Below are 17846 nucleotides of genomic sequence, written 5' to 3' on the forward strand. Positions count from 1 at the left end.
GAGTCACCTCTGCTTCTGAGCATAAGTTTATCCGAGTCACCAGCCTCAGAAATCGCAGGTTAACAGCAGCTCAGATTAGAGACCAGGTCAATGCCACACAGAGTTCTAGCAGCAGACACATCTCTACAACAACTGCTAAGAGGAGACTTTGTGCAGCAGGCCTTCATGGTAAAATAGCTGCTAGAAAACCACTGCTAAGGACAGGCAACAAGCAGAAGAGACTTGTTTGGGCTAAAGAACACAAGGAATGGACATTAGACCAGTGAAAATCTGTGCTTTGGTCTGATGAGTCCAAATTTCAGATCTTTGGTTCCAACCACCGTGTCTTTGTGCGACGCAGAAAAGGTGAACGGATGGACTCTACATGCCTGGTTCCCACCGTGAAGCATGGAGGAGGAGGTGTGATGGTGTGGGGGTGCTTTGCTGGTGACACTGTTGGGGATTTATTCAAAATTGAAGGCATACTGAACCAGCATGGCTACCACAGCATCTTGCAGCGGCATGCTATTCCATCCGGTTTGCGTTTAGTTGGACCATCATTTATTTTTCAACAGGACAATGACCCCAAACACACCTCCAGGCTGTGTAAGGGCTATTTGACCAAGAAGGAGAGTGATGGGGTGCTACGCCAGATGACCTGGACTCCACAGTCACCAGACCTGAACCCAATCGAGATGGTTTGGGGTGAGCTTGACCGCAGAGTGAAGGCAAAAGGGCCAACAAGTGCTAAGCATCTCTGGGAACGCCTTCAAGATTGTTGGAAGACCATTTCCGGTGACTACCTCTTGAAGCTCATCAAGAGAATTCCAAGAGTGTGCAAAGCAGTCATCAAAGCAAAAGGTGGCTACTTTGAAGAACCTAGAATATAAGACATATTTTCAGTTGTTTCACACTTTTTTGTTAAGTATATAATTCCACATGTGTTAATTCATAGTTTTGATGCCTTCAGTGTGAATGTACAATTTTCATAGTCATGAAAATACAGAAAAATCTTTAAATGAGAAGGTGTGTCCAAACTTTTGGTCTGTACTGTGTATATATATATATATATATATATATATATATATATATATATATATATGTATATCAGTAAATATATTATTTTGCAATATGCAATACTGCAGTAGACTGTACTATTCCATAAAAAGGCATCCAATCATTTCTGTTTACAACCAACCCTATGGGCGACATGCCAGTCTATGCTGGTGGCATCTGTCAGAGGTAGACGTTGTTACCTGTCTAATGGACACTGCAAAACACAGCATGAACAGTCCATTACACAGCCAGTCATTCAACTGAGAGGCCAGCACGTAATACTATATGTCCCCTGCAGCCTTGATGTATCTTACTGACGCTGGTTGGTTATGCCTATTACCAAGAAATTAAACATTTTCTATAGTGCTCATAAGATTGTAGGTCACCAGCCATAAACATGGACCTGAATGGGGCAGGCTGGGATGTAGGCAGCGCCATGTCAGCACCGTGGACAGGGCAGGATACAAGTAGAATGATCCGGGACATCCAAGTGTGAGTAGGACCGCTAGTACAATGGCTGCAACTTTTAGGCCTGTTGATGATCTCCTAACTAGGGATGAGCGGACCCTTGGAAGTTCTGGTACCCAACCTTTATTCCAAAGTTCAGTTCGGGTACCAGAACCTGAACCCAACTGAAAGCAATGGTGACCTGAACTTTTGAGCTGGAAAATTCTCTCTCTTCTTACCCCGGACTTCGGAAGAAGTCTGTGTTCGGAATCTAGCACTGGACACTAACTGTCCTGTATGAACCTCGAACTTTTAAGTTCAAGTTCGCTCATCTCTACTCATAACAATGGCCACTGGAACACGAAATGGTTATCTTTCCTTAGGGTGGCAATGGGGCAGAGCAGTAAAACTTGCCACAGTGGACATGTATGGTCGAAGCGCAGCTCACTGTAGCGATATAAGTCTGTTATGCTGGCCCATGGGGACCCCAGAGATTGGACCCTCACTAATAATGCTAGAAATGGCTGACATTACTGGGTCTTGCCTCTCGGCCCCCCTTATGTATAGGAAGAACACTGACCCCTGTTCGCGGATTTCCTATGGCCACATTTTCCATACATTTCAGTGCCTGTCATCTGAAGTGTAAGAGCCGGATTCATTATTGAGTTTTGCGCCTTATTCGGATTCCCACTCGCACCCTTTTTAAAGACTTTTTTTTATGTGGTTTCCTTATACGTGCCATTGTGGCAGGCTAAGTGTTTCCAGGGTGATTCATCATTTAGGACTGAAAAGTGGCAGGTTTTGTCACCAATGTCCTCCAGTCCCCTTCCTCTGGAGCGATTATATGTCCGCCTGTAATGTTGGTATCATTTTTGGGAACATATTAGAAAAGCACACGCCTTTTTGTGCTAAAAGTCACAAAACAGGTTAAATACACACAAAAAATATATTTTTTATTTAGCACAAAATTCATTAACTGAATGCGCCATTTTGATGAATTTGGGACAAAAAATGTCAACTAATACCACAACACAAACAATAAAAACAAATTTCAAGTGATGAACTAAGCCCTATGTATGGAACAGTGTCCTATCCTGGCTCTTTCTGAAGAGGACAGAATTGTGAATGCAGCTCCGGCTATACAGGCTGTAACTCAATGCTTGTGAGGAACCTGTACAAAATACTTGGGGCCTACTTTACACTACTAGTGTAGAGCACACAGAAGCCGTGGGCTACAGCAACCAATCAGATCATTTATTTCATACTGTAAACTAAACTGGATAAATGAAAGCAGGATGCTGATTGGTTGCTATAGGTAACAGCTGTACTGCAGTGATGATACACAGGGCCTACACATACTACTCCCATTTCGCGCTGAACCTCTCGGGCCACCGTTTTCTGCTTTGGAGCTTTAAAAGCTGCGTTCCGCTGAGCACACGTCTCCGATTGATTCTAAGACAACGACACAGCACTGCAGCCCCCGCAAGCGCCCCATTTCCCGTACACCCCTCTTACCCGGCTTCCAGAAGCGCACCGGTCCCACGGGCGCCGCCATTTTTGTTTTGGGCTCGCCAAGAGCACGTCTCAGAAAGTGAGCATGCGCAGAGTCACTAGACGGGCTTGATTGATGGTCGCCATGGTTTCCTTCCGGCTTTTTGGACAGATCGCAAATGCAGTAACCTAGTAACAGGCCAGACAGTGTGCGAGACATGGGGGTCCCAGAGTGTCTGTGTGTATGGGGGTGCCGGCGATGTATGGGAGGAGCAATGCACGTAGGAGGGAAAATGGCAGAGACCGGTGGAATGACAGGGGAGAGAAGAGACAGGAGGAGGTGGGGAGCACAGGCTGATGGAAGGGGGAGGGGTGCAGACTGGAGATAGTGGGGGGGAGTGGATCACCAGAGATAAGGGGTAGCATGCCCTCCACAGATGCCCCATAACGTGACAGCCGTATAATGCTGTGAGAGTAACGTATTGGGATGGATTGGGGGTTTTTTAAGTCATTTTCTGTTTTTCGTCTCCTTTGTTCTCGTTGCTACTTTTTGCACCACTTCAAAAATCAGCGAATCTTGCCCAAAATCAAAATGGCTCATTTTGTGCAAAAAACGTGCAACTTTTTAAAAAGCTGCAATTGAGGAATACACCAAAAACATCTCGAAACCCCACACAATGGCCACAGTGGTGAAGATAAAAAAAAATAGATGAACACACATAAAATAAAACAAGGCACAAAGGAAAAACAGGTGAAACCCAGGGGCGTAGAGATTACAGAGATCCCGACCAGCCTGTCTGGGAGGGGACCACCAACACCAGTGAATAGCCCCTCAGACGCACATCCAGCTGAAGTGTATCGCAGCGTAGGGACCCGTCGACAATCAGAGGACGGCAGCTGACATTGGCGTGCATGTAACTGGGGGCGTATGGTAGTGACGTCATGTGGTCCCATCACTTGCACGCTGAAGTTAGCTGCCGGCTCCAGAAAAGGACGCCGAGCGGAGGGGAGATGAGTATAATTGTTTAGTCTCTTTATGCCTTAAAGAACAGCAGCAGAATGGGGGACATATACCAGGATAAGGGACATATATACCAGGATGGGGGATATATATACCAGGATAAGGGACATATATACCAGGATAAGGGACATATATACCAGGATAGGGGATATATATACCAGGATAAGGGACATATATACCAGGATAAGGGACATATATACCAGGATGGGGGACATATATACCAGGATAGGGGATATATATACCAGGATAAGGGACATACATACCAGTATGGGGGATATATATACCAGGATGAGGGTTATATATACCAGGATGGGGGACATATACCAGGAGGGGGGATATACACTGCTCAAAAAAACAAAGGGAACACTTAAACAACAGAATATAACTCCAAGTGAATCAAGCTTCTGTGAAATCAAACTGTCCACTTAGGAAGCAACACTGATTGACAATCAATTTCACATGCTGTTGTGCAAATGGAATAGACAGTAGATGGAAATTATTGGCAATTATCAAGACACCCTCAATAAAGGAGTGGTTCTGCAGGTGGGGACCACAGACCACATCTCAGTACCAATGCTTTCTGGCTGATGTTTTGGTCACTTTTGAGTGTTGGTTGTGCTTTCACACTCGTGGTAGCATGAGACGGACTCTACAACCCACAGAAGTTGCTCAGGTAGTGCAGCTCATCCAGGATAGCACATCAATGCGAGCTGTGGTAAGAAGGTTTGCTGTGTCTGTTAGCGTAGTGTCCAGAGGCTGGAGGCACTACCAGGAGACAAGCCAGTACACCAGGAGACGTGGAGGGGTCCGTAGGAGGGCAACAACCCAGCAGCAGGACCGCTACCTCCGCTTTTGTGCAAGGAGGAGCACTGCCAGAGCCCTGCAAAATGACCTCCAGCAGGCCACAAATGTGCATGTGTCTGCACAAACGGTTAGAAACCGACTCCATGAGGGTGGTATTAGGGCCCGACGTCCATAGATGGGGGTTGTGCTCACAGCCCAACACCGTGCAGGACGCTTGGCATTTGCCACAGAACACCAGGATTGGCAAAGTCGCCACTGGCGCCCTGTGCTCTTCACAGATGAAAGCAGGTTCACACCGAGCACATATGACAGACGTGACAGAGTCTGGAGACGCCGTGGAGAGCGATCTGCTGCCTGCAACATCCTTCAGCATGACCGGTTTGGCAGTGGGTCAGTAATGGTGTGGGGTGGCATTTCTTTGGAGGGCCGCACAGCCCTCCATGTGCTCGGCAGAGGTAGCCTGACTGCCATTAGGTACCGAGATGAGATCCTCAGACCCCTTTGAGACCATGTGCTGGTGCGGTTGGCCCTGGGTTCCTCCTAATGCAGGACAATGCCAGAATTCATGTGGCTGGAGTGTGTCAGTAGTTCCTGCAAGATGAAGGCATTGAAGTTATGGACTGGCCTGCCCGTTCCCCAGACCTGAATCCGATTGAGCACATCTGGGACATCATGTCTCGCTCCATCCACCAACGTCACGTTGCTCCAAAGACTGTCCAGGAGTTGGCGGATGCTTTAGTCCAGGTCTGGGAGGAGATCCCACAGGAGACCATCCACAACCTCATCAGGAGCATGCCCAGATGTTGTAGGTAGGTCATACAGGCACGTGGAGGCCACACACAATACTGAGCCTCATTTTGACTTGTTTTAAGGACATTACATCAAAGTTGGATCAGCCTGTAGTGTGCTTTTCCACTTTAATTTTGGGGGTGACTCCAAATCCAGGCCTCCATTGGTTAATAAATTTGATTTCCATTAATGATTTTTGTGTGATTTTGTTGTCAGCACAGTCAACTTTGTACAGAACAAAGTATTCAATGAGAATATTTCATTCATTCAGATCTAGGATGTGTTATTTGAGTGTTCCCTTTATTTTTTTGAGCAGTGTATATACCAGGATGGGGGATGTATATACCAGGATGGGAGATATATATACCAGGATGGGGGACATATATACCAGGATGGGGGATATACTGGTGCATCTCACTAATTTAGATTGTGAGCCCCGATGGGGACAGTACCAATATTGTCTGTGATGCGCTGTGGAATTAATGGCGCTATATAAAGTGAGTAAAATAAATAAATAAATTAGAATGACATCAAAAAGTTAATTTATTTCAGTTTTTCAATACAAAAAGTGAAACTCATATATAGAGTAATTACAAACAGAGTGATCTATTTCAAGTGTTTATTTCTGTTAATGTTGATGATTATGGCTTACAGCCAATGAAAACACAAAAGTAATTATCTCAGTAAATTAGAATACTTTAGAAGAACAGCTTGAAAAATGTTTTTAAAATCTGAAATGTTGGCCTACTGAAATGTATGCTCAGTAAATGCACTCAATACTTGGTCGGGGCTCCTTTTGCATCAATTTCTGCCTCAATGCGATGTGGCATGGAGGCGATCAGCCTGTGGCACTGCTGAGGTGTTATGGAAGCCCAGGTTGCTTTGATAGCAGCCTTCAGCTCGTCTGCATTGTTGGGTCTGGTGTCTCTCATCTTCCTCTTGACAATACCCCATAGATTCTCTATGGGGTTAAGGTCAGGCGAGTTTGCTGGCCAATCAAGCACAGTGATACTGTTGTTTGTAAACCAGGTATTGGTACTTTTGGCAGTGTGGACAGGTGCCAAGTCCTGCTGGACAATGAAATTTCCATCTCCAAAAAGCTTGTCGGCAGAGGGAAGCATGAAGTGCTCTAAAATTTCCTGGTAGACGGCTGCGCTGACTTTGGTCTTGATAAAACATAGTGGACCTACACCAGCAGATGACATGGCTCCCCAAACCATCACTGATTGTGGAAACTTCACACTAGACCTCAAGCAGCTTGGATTGTGGCCTCTCCACTCTTCCTCCAGACTCTGGGACCTTGATTTCCAAATGAAAATTGGAACTCTGGGACCTTGTGGAGTGTGTCAATGACTGCCTTCTGGACATCTGTCAAGTCAGCAGTCTTCCCCATGATTGTGGAGCCTACTGAAACAGACTAAGGGGCCTTTTTAAATGCTTAGGAAGCCTTTGCAGGTGTTTTTTGTTAATTATTTTAATTTACTGAGATAATGACTTTTGTGTTTTCATTGGGTGTGAGCCATAATCATCAACAGAAATAAACACTTGAAATAGATCACTCTGTTTGTAATGACTCTATATAATATATGAGTTTCACTTTTTGTATTGAAGAACTGAAATAAATTAACTTTTTGATGATTCTAATTTAGTGAGATGCACCTGTATATACCAGGATGGGGGACATATATGCCAGGATAAGGGACATATATACCAGGATGCGGGATATATATACCAGGATGGGGGACATATATACCAGGATAAGGGATATATATACCAGGATGGGGGACATATACCAGGATAGAGGATATATTTACCAGGATAAGGGACATAAATACCAGGATGGGGGATATATATACCAGGATAAGGGACATATATGCCAGGATAAGGGACATATATACCAGGATAGGGGATATATATACCAGGATAAATGACATATATACCAGGATGGAGGACATATACCAGGATAAGGGATATATATACCAGGATGGGGGATATATATATACCAGGATAAGGGACATATATACCAGGATGGGGGACATATACCACGATGGGGATATATATACCAGGATAAGGGACATATATACCAGGATAGGGGATATATATACCAGGATACAGGGCATATTAACAGAATGGAGCCCAGGAAAAGGGACATATATACTAGGATGGGGGATATAAATATATAACAGGATGGGGGATATATATACAAGGATGACACTCCAGAGCTGCACTCACTAGTCTGCTGGTGGAGTCACTGTGTATATATATATATATATATATATATATATATATATATATATAACTACATTATTTATCCTGTACTGATTCTGAGTTACATCCTGTATTATACTCCAGAGCTGCACTCACTATTTTACAGACTACAGAACTAACATCTCCCAGAGCTCCCAATAGTTTGTAGAAGCTGCCTGCTACAGTGAGGTACAGCATGAAAATAATAAACCTCATTTGCTGCAGAACCTCATAATACACACCTCAGTTGCTGCAGAACATCATAATATACACCTCAGCTGCTGCAGAACCTCATCAAAATACATCTCAGCTACTGCAGAACATCATAATACACTCCTCAGCTGCTGCAGAACCTCATCGTACACGTCAGCTGCTGCAGAACTTCATAATACACTTCAGCTGCTGCAGATCCTCATAATTCACCTAAGTTGCTGCAGATCCTCATAATTCACCTCAGCTGATGCAGATTCTCATAATACACTTCAGCTGCTGCAGAACATCATAATACACACCTCAGCTGCTGCAGAACCTCATAATACACTTCAGCTGCTGCAGATCCTCATAATTCACCTAAGTTGCTGCAGATCCTCATAATTCACCTCAGCTGATGCAGATTCTCATAATGCACTTCAGCTGCTGCAGAACCTCATAATACACTTTAGCTGCTGCAGAACCTCATAATACACAGCTGCTGCAGATCCTCGTTAAACACCTCAGCTGCTGCAGAACTTGTTAATACACCTCAGCTGTTGCAGAACATCATGTTGAATATATATATTATTATTATAGCGCCATTGATTCCATGACGCTTTACATGTGAAAGGGATATACATAGCACAAACAATTACAGTAAATTTTTAATAATATAAGTCGACGACTGGTACAGGAGGAACAAGGACCCTGCCCACGAGTGCTCACAATCTACAGGGGATGGGTGACGATACAGTAGGTGACGGTAGAGCTGGTCGTGCAGCGGTATGGTGGAACGAGGGTTGCTGCAGATTGTAGGCTTGTCAGAAGAGGTGGGTCTTCAGGTTCCTTTTGAAGGTTTTCACAGTAGGCGAGAGTCTGATGCTTTGGGGTAGAGAGTTCCAGAGTAGGGGGGATGCACGGGAGAAATCTTGTATACGATTGTGGGAAGAGGAGATAAGAGGGGAGTACAGAAGGCGATCTTGTGAGGATCGGCGGTTGCGTGTAGGTAAGTACCAGGAGACTAGGTCACAGATATTTGGAGGAGACAGGTTGTGGATGGCTTTGTATGCCATGGTTAGGGTTTTGAACTGGAGTCTCTGGGCAATGGGGAGCCAGTGAAGGGATTGACAGAGAGTAGAGGCCGGGGAATAGCGGGGGAACAGGTGGATTAGTCAGGCAGCAGAATTTAGGATAGATTGGAGGAGTGCGAGAGTGTTAGAAGGGAGGCCACAGAGCAGGAGGTTGCAGTAGTTGAGGCGGGAGATGATGAGCGCGTGCACTAGTGTTTTTGCAGATTCGTGGTTGAGAAATGTGCGGATCCGGGAGATATTTTTGAGTTGGAGTTGGCAGGAGATGGAAAGGGCTTGGATATGTGGTTTGAAGGACAGATTAGAGTCCAGGGTTACCCCGAGGCAGCGAGCTTGCGGGACTGTCGAGAGTGGGCAGCCATTGACTTTGATGGATAGGTCAGTTGTAGGGGGTTGAGTGAGACGGTGGAAAAATGATGAATTCAGTTTTATCCATGTTGAGTTTTAGAAATCTGTCAGAGAAGAAGGATTAAATAGCAGGCAGACATTGTGGGATTCTGGTTAGTAGGGAGGAGAGATTGGGTTCAGAGAGGTAGATCTGTGTGTCATCAGCATAGAGGTGATATTGAAAGCTATGGGACTCTATGAGCTGTCCCAGGCCGAAGGTGTAGATAGAGAAGAGCAGGGGTCCTAGAACTGAGCCAGATGCGGTCAGAAGCCAGATTGTAAGCAGTCAAAGAGGGAGCAGGAGGAGAGGTGGGAGGACAGTTCAGAATGGATGTGTTGTTCCAGTAGTTTTGAGGCGTAAGGGAGAAGTTATCTTGGGTGATAGCTAGACAGAGAGGATGGGTGTGATCGAGGCATGTTTGAAGCATGAGGGGAAGACACCAGTTTTTAGTGACAGGTTGAAAAGGTGGGTTAGGGTTGGGATGAAGACTGTGGTGAGGTTAGGGATGAGGTGGGACGGAATTGGGTCAAGTTCGCAGGTGCTGAGGTGTGATTTGTAGAGTAAGGAAAGTTGATCATCCGTAATGGTGGAGAAGCTGGTTTTGGAGGAGGAGGGTTGAGTAGATATGAGGAGCGGCTGTGGGGACTTTAGGCAAAAGCTTTATCTGATGGTGTCAATCTTCTGCTTGAAGAATGAGGCAAAGTCTTTGGCTGAGATGAGAGGAGAGGGAGGAGGCGCTGGGGGATGGAGGAGAGAATTGAAAGTGTTGAATAGCTGTTTAGGGTTGTGAGACAGGGAGGATATGAGAGATGAGAAGTAGGTTTGTTTTGCTGCAGGAAGTGTGGACTTGAAAGTAGTAAGGGACTGTTTGAATGCGATGAAATGCTCGTTGGAGTGGGACCTTTTCCATTTCCACTCAGCAACCCTGGTGGCCCTTTGCAGTTCTTTAGTCAGGTTGGTGTGCCAGAGTTGCCTGTTGAATGGGCGAGCTGTGGTATGTGTGAGGGGGGCGACCAAATTGAGAGCTGCATCTGTTGTGGTGTTACATAAAGTGGCAGCAGCATCTGCTTTGTGTAATGAACTTATGCCTGTGAGAGGGAGAAGGGATTCAGAGAGTGAGTGTAGGTCAAGGTGTTTGAGATTTCTGTGAGGGTGTGCAAGTTTGTGGAGTGGGGATTGTGGACCTGGAGAGGAGAGGGAAGAGAATGTGAGTAGGTTGTGGTCAGAAAGAGGGAGAGGTGAGCTAGAGAGGTTAGATAGGGAACAGAAGCGGGTGAAGATGAGGTCCAGTGTGTGGCCATCTTTGTCAGTGGGGGCAGAAGACCATTGCGCAAGGCTGAAGGAGGAAGTGGATAGAAGCTTGGAGACAGATGAGTGGGAAGTGTCAATGGGGATGTTGAAGTCACCCATGATGATAGTGGGGATGTCAGCGGAAAGGAAATGAAGTAGCCACGTGGTGAAGTGGTCAAAAATGGTGGCTGTTCCTGGGGGGCGGTAAATGACGGCCAGTTGGAGGTTTTGAGTGCACCTCAAAAGAGGGGAGAGTAATGGAGGGTGGCAGTGGGATTTGGGTGAAGGAGCAGTTATCTGACAGGAGAAAACCTACTCCACCATGCTTGCCATGAAATCCACCATACAAAAGTGCAGCTGTGGAGGCTGTGTCAGAGGGGGTGTGCCAGGTTTCTGTCATGCCAAGAAAGGAGAGTTTGTTAGTGATGAAAAGATCATGGATGTAGGAAAGTTTGTTGCACACGGAGCGAGCGTTCCATAGAGATCCTGTTAGTGGGACCGGGGGAGCTGGGGATGGGCGTATGGGTATAAGGTTTGAAAGGTTGGGAGTTTTTGACAGATCGTGGATAGGAGGCAGAAGTGACTGTGGGGATGGGCTGAGGAGGGCCAGGCTTTGGAGAGATATCGCCAGCAGTCAGAAGGAGTGAAAATGCAGTACGTCTGCTGCTGTTCTGAGGGCCCCGAGTGTGGCCGGAGGCAAAGAGGAGAGGAGAAAGGAGTTGAGGGGGCAGAGGAGCATCACAGGCTCACCCCAGAATACAAACCGGACACCGGGTCCGCGCCTACAGGGTCCTCTACACTCAGTAGGGAGTACCGGCATACCAGGAGGATTACAGATCCCTGGTCAACCTGAAGCTAAACCCGTAAAAGGACTAGGAACCACGAAGGCCCCAGCGTCCAGGGATAGTGGTTTCCAGAGAAAGGTCCTACTACCAAGCGACAGGTGAGAGAACAACACAACACAGAAGCTAGGCCCAGTTGCAGGCTGGCCAGGAACTTAGAGAGAGGGAGAAACGGACCAGGAGGCCTTATACCCGCTCACTGGAGAGAGTCCTGAAGTGCACCCTTCCTACCGAGTACCCAGGACCGTACCTGACATCTGGACCAGTAAAGGTACTGAAGTGAATCTCCTGTCTCTGTCAGTTACTCCTGCTGCGCCATCTCTTCTGCACTACAACGCCCAGCATCACCATCTGCACCTACACTGCCCCGGGGGGGCCCGCTCCGCCTGTGGGGAGCACAAACATCCCAGCTGCCATCCCATCACCCCCGGAAGTCTGCAGCAACGCCGGTAACCGTTACCGGGAACCACAGGTGGCGTCACGAGACAAACTGTACACTAAAACCCCTTTTTCAAGAGAGACCCCAGAGTACGGGCCCGGGAGCCGACTGCCGTGACATCCTAAACAAGGTAAAAGGCCCGGGTACCGAGTCCCTTATATCCCCCTGGGCAAGACACTACGTATACTGTGTTACTACAAAGCCTATATTATTTAACGACAGGCCTGGCAAAATGGGCCTCTTTCTGAACTGAGATGTGCATACAGGTGGGCTGTGTTGCAATTTAATCATAGCACAGGGTCGGAAGGCACTTTACTCCCATATGTCTTGAAGGCATCTTTCTTTACATTTGTTTATATCATTATTTATTTAGATGAAGAGCATTAGAGACCAAGAGCAAGGAATAAGATGAAAAGACATTTTAATAGACGTCTTCAGTAACAATGGCCAACGAGACAAGACTTGTCATCGAGACATCAGAAAGTCAAGATCAATTACATATTAAACAGCTTCTCCTGTTTGAAGATAAGAACATAAACATGAATGATTGCCAGATTTTGCAAGATGATGTCCCCAAAAATGTCCGCTACAGTTGATTTTCCACCCACATAGATAGCTTGTATTGCATACTTAGGAGATGACTGTGGCGAGTGACTTATACATGCGCCTGTAGGGTCCTCATATAGAATAACTCAAGATTATATCAGGCAGAATCTAAAACGTGATTGCAGCTGAATGACTAAAATATAAGTTATGTGACGCGCCTCCTGGGCCGTGGGGTACTCGGTAGCCGGGCCGGTCGGTGCTGGGGATGTCACGGTGGCAGTGACCCAGTCCGTGGCCCCGGGCGGTCAATTAAAGGAAAAGTAAAATAGGAATATAGTTTTTAGAGATAATGTTCGTGACACCACCTGTGGTATGCGGCTATATGAGGCCGCCACTGTGGTAGAGATCCAATGGAGCTGATGGTGACGCAGCAGAGTTGGTTCAGCTCATCACAGGCAGAGCTCCACAGGCTCTCACCCTCCTACCCTGCGACTCACAATCAGTATCCCAAGCCAGTGACCACGGGCCTTGTCGGGCGACTTGCAATCGCCTGGACCCTATGTGGTTACCTTTTCAGCGATGTAATTGTGGATGTTGGTTGCAACACCTTGAAAATGCTGCAGCCACCGGTTGGCTAGCTGAGCCTGGTTGTTCTCCACTAGTCTGGGGCTGGTCCCCTACTGCGGCCTGATCCCTCCGCGTCAGTGTGAATTCGGGCGAACGGGTGGCTTCCTGCACTCACCGTGCCCCTGAGATCCTTTCTGTCTCTGGAGCCTTTCCCTCTGCTCCCGTACTTCGTACTCCGTCCTTACCTGAGAGTGGGGTACCACACCTCTGGGTGAGATGCAGTACCTCTGTGGCAACTGGACCCACAGGGGCGCCACATATGCACCAAGCCAGGGTATTTACATTGATCTGTGTTGACTCAGATAATGGCTCGTTCACGAGATCATATTATCGGACCGTGTGCTGTTTGTAAAACAATGGACACCACTCGGACCAATCTTATTCAATGGGGCAGTGTAGATAAGCAATTTTTTTCTCTGACCAAATCTGCGTGTGAAAAAGCTTGCATTGCATGCACTAGTTTCTTCTGTAAATCAGATGAGACTCACCTATTCAAGTCTATGGGTGTGCAAAATCAAAACCACAGTAGGACACCAGATTTTTACAGATACATTGCTTTGACATAGGAAACTGTAAATGGTCCTTTAAATGATTAATAGCTGCTGCTGTAAAAAAAAATACATATAGGTGACAAGTGAGAAAAAAAATCATTCAAGTTTTCTGGATGAAACAATTTTTAAAAACTATTTTTAAATGGTGGTGTGAACTTGGCCTGAGGCTGATTTCACAAAGTCTGCAACACCTGGAGTCCCCCACACCCCTCCATGGTTCAATTGCACCAAATATACAGGTGAATCTCACTAAATTAGAATATCATCAAAAAGTTAATTTATTTCAATTCTTCAATACAAAAAGTGAAACTCATATATTATATAGAGTCATTACAAATAGAGTGATCTATTTCAAGTGTTTATTTCTGTTAATGTTGATGATTATGGATTACAGCCAATGAAAACACAAGAATCATTATCTCAGTAAATAAAAATAATTAGCAAAAAACACCTGCAAAGGCTTCCTACATGTTTAAAAAGGTCCCTTAGCCTGTTTCAGTAGGCTCCACAATCATGGGGAATACTGCTGACTTGACAGATGTCCAGAAGGCAGTCATTGACACAATCCACAAGGTCCCAGAGTTCCAAGTTTCATTTGGAAATCAAGGTCCCAGAGTCTGGAGGAAGAGTGGAGAGGCCACAATCCAAGCTGCTTGAGGTCTAGTGTGAAGTTTCCACAATCAGTGATGGTTTGGGGAGCCATGTCATCTGCTGGTGTAGGTCCACTATGTTTTATCAAGACCAAAGTCAGCGCAGCCGTCTACCAGGAAATTTTAGAGCACTTCATGCTTCCCTCTGCCGACAAGCTTTTTGGAGATGGAAACTTCATTCTCCAGCAGGACTTGGCACCTGTCCACACTGCCAAAAGTACCAATACCTGGTGTAAAAACAACAGTATCACTGCGCGTGATTGGCAGCAAACTCTCCTGACCTTAACCCCATAGAGAATCTATGGGGTATTGTCAAGAGGAAGATGAGAGACACCAGACCCAACAATGCAGACGAGCTGAAGGCTGCTATCAAAGCAACCTGGGCCACAGGCTGATCGTCTCCGTGCCACGCTGCATTTACTGAACATACACTTCACTAGGCCAACATTTCGGATTTTAAAAACATTTTTCAAGCTATTATAAAGTATTCTAATTTACTGAGATAATGACTTTCGTGTCTTCATTGGCTGCAAGCCATAATCATCAACATTAACAGAAATAAACACTTGAAATAGATCACTCTGTTTGTAATGACTCTCTATAATATATGAGTTTCACTTTTTGTATTGAAGAACTGAAATAAATTAACTTTTTGATGATATTCTAATTTACTGAGATGCACCCGTAGATCACACTAGGGCTCGTGTGTTACAGACCCTATGAAGCAGTCATTGCAATCATATCAGTAAATAACTCTTTTACATGCGCCACTGAGTAGTATCTCAGGCCTTTGTATATGGTTAAAGTGAGCCAGATCAGTTTTACCACTAATATTAATTATATGGCTGTATAGGTCCTAGTAAAACAATAAAAATGATATCTGTTCTGTAGTAATCTGATGTGTCAACGCTGAGAAATCAAGCTTTAAAGCCACATGCAAATTATCCTGGAAGTATTTTGGGGGGTGACAATTACTACAAAACAGGTGTTCTAGGACCTCTACAACTATATAACTTGTTTTAGTAGTAGAATCATCCAGACAGATTTCCTTTAATTTTGTAAGCTTTAGGCCACGTTCACACATTGAGTATTTGGTCAGTATTTTACCTCAGTATGTGTAAGCCAAAACCAGGAGCGGGTGATAAATACAGAAGTGGTGACGTTTCTATTATACTTTTCCACTCCTGGTTTTGGCTTACAAATACTGAGGTAAAAACCTGACCAAATACTCAACGTGTGAATGTGGCCGTAGGCTGGTTTCAGTCTGTATATGCACCACACTGCACGTATTGACTGCAGGTCTCCTGACCCCAAATTACAGCATCATGGGCATTTGTGTGGCTGTAGGTTTGAGTCAGGAAGCCCGCAGTCAGTTCGGACATTGTGATCGGTCTCAATCTGGTCTTACAGGGGTCTCAAGTAGACAATCCCTGTACATATGCCCAACTTATGCATAAGAATGTCATAGAGGGGATTTACTCTGTGAGTGAAAGGGGAGAGTCTTTAACAAGCAGGAGTTCTCACTTGCTACTTTGCAACTGCTGTGGCTTCTCCTAGCAAAATTATCTGTTAATTTTTGGTAGATTCTCAACTATCCTCTCAATAGAAAGGCTCCACTTTGGGTCTCAAACACCAGGCTTATCACAATGAGACATATTTATCAATACTCTAATTCTGAAAATTTAGACTTTATCCAGCACTCAGGCCGCCGCAGTTACAAAACGTCATCTTTATCATATAGCAATGACTAAGAACTGATCTTGTTTAAAAAGCGTTGGAAAAGTTTGATGGATATGATGTTTGGGATCAATACAGCTGAAATTTGTTAAAGAAGCACTCCCATCAAAATTTTTATCCTCTTAAAGGGAATCTGCCAGCAGGATTTTGCTACTTCATCTGAAAGCAGCATAATGTAGGCAAAGAGACCCTGACTCCAATGATGTATCACTTAGTGCAGCCGTTCTGACACAATCAGAGCTTTTAGATTTGGAATGAAGCAGAGCTGAGAAAGCTAGCCCCGCCCACACCAGGCTCTGTATATACAATGTCCATAGACAGTGAGGTGCGTATCACAGGAAGAGGTGGTTTTGCCACCAGACTAATGTAGTCCAGCAATGTTAATCTCTTAATGATAAATCATTCACAGTTAGTAAACACCAGAACAGATTTTGACAAGTGACACAACCCTGAATTCTGTGTTTCAGCCTCTATCTCCTGCTGTCTTCAGATTACATAGCAAAAACCTGCTGACAGATTCCCTTTAATACATTGCAATCATCAGATTATATAGCACTGGTTACTTACAATTGCTCATTTTGCCTATCTAACCAGATAATTTTTCTTTACACCTCCTATTTATTGGTTTACTTTGTGTTACAAATTTAGACCAAAAATGTGACTCATTTTTTATGTGGCTTGTCATGTTATATCCCGTCCCCTTTTTAGGTAAACCATGCCCATTTTCAGGAAGACCACACCCCATTTTCACAAAGGGTATAAAAAGCAACAAAAACATAATAAATATATAGCTTGCTTCAAATGCTGCCGGTTAACCACTTAGATGTCACTGTCCTTCAATTACAGCTGCCATTACAAGGTTGGGTTGTGAATGTGCGCATGTACCACGACAATCACCACATCATCCCTTGCAACATGATTATGGAGTGCCATTGTGTTGTCATAACAGATGGTGGTCAAGCCGTCACTGAGCTTCATAGGAGATTGTCAATTTACTACATACTGTAATACTGTATAGTCATGGCCAAAATTTTTGAGGCTGACAGAAATGTTGGTTTTCACAAAGTTTGCAGCTTCAGTGTTTTTAGATCTTTTAGTAAGATGTTTATATGGCTACTGAAGTACAGTTATAAGCATTTCGTCAATTTTTACACTTTTAGTCACAAATAAATCAAATTTATGGAAAGACTCAACATTTATAGTAGACCCTTAGTTTTAAAGATTCTGCAATTTATCCTGGCATGCTGGATATCAGCTTTTGCGCCAAATCCTGACTGATGACAACTCATTCTTAACTAATCAGTGCTTGGGGTCTATCACAATTTCTCGATGGGATTGGGGAGTTTCCTGGCTATTTCAGTGTTCTGTTCACTGAGCCACTTAGTTCTCATTTAAGCCTTAAGACATGGTGCCCATCATTCTTAAAAAATCTTCAACAAATTGCTCCTAGAAGTTACTCTTGTAGGATGTTAAAGGAAACCTGTTACCAGGATTGTGCTAAATAAACTACAGGCATTGTCAGGTTGGCGCAGTTTCACTGATTAAAATGATACCTGGGTTGAAGAAATCCGTCATGTGGTTCTGGTTTAATTTGTGCTTGCAGTTTTGAGTTCATGAGATGCTGCCTTGTCCTTGTTAACACTTTATTTTGAGCTAAAGAGA

The 17846-nt window shown here is 44.8% G+C and overlaps 1 protein-coding gene across 1 annotated transcript in view; it reads right to left on the minus strand.

The window, feature by feature from the left end:
• Nucleotides 1-3236, minus strand: part of DHX35 (DEAH-box helicase 35) — a 49377-nt gene extending 46141 nt beyond the window's left edge. The window contains exon 1 of the mRNA XM_073683787.1: nt 2998-3236. Within this exon, the coding sequence (XP_073539888.1) occupies nt 2998-3193 (196 nt within the window). The 5' untranslated portion in view covers nt 3194-3236. The remainder of the gene's footprint in view (nt 1-2997) is intronic.
• Between the last annotated feature and the right edge of the window lie 14610 nt (nt 3237-17846).

Source organism: Phyllobates terribilis, unplaced genomic scaffold (assembly GCF_046119375.1).
Source record: "Phyllobates terribilis strain yellow unplaced genomic scaffold, ASM4611937v1 Scaffold_5__5_contigs__length_657084704, whole genome shotgun sequence".
Classification (NCBI taxonomy): domain Eukaryota; kingdom Metazoa; phylum Chordata; class Amphibia; order Anura; family Dendrobatidae; genus Phyllobates; species Phyllobates terribilis.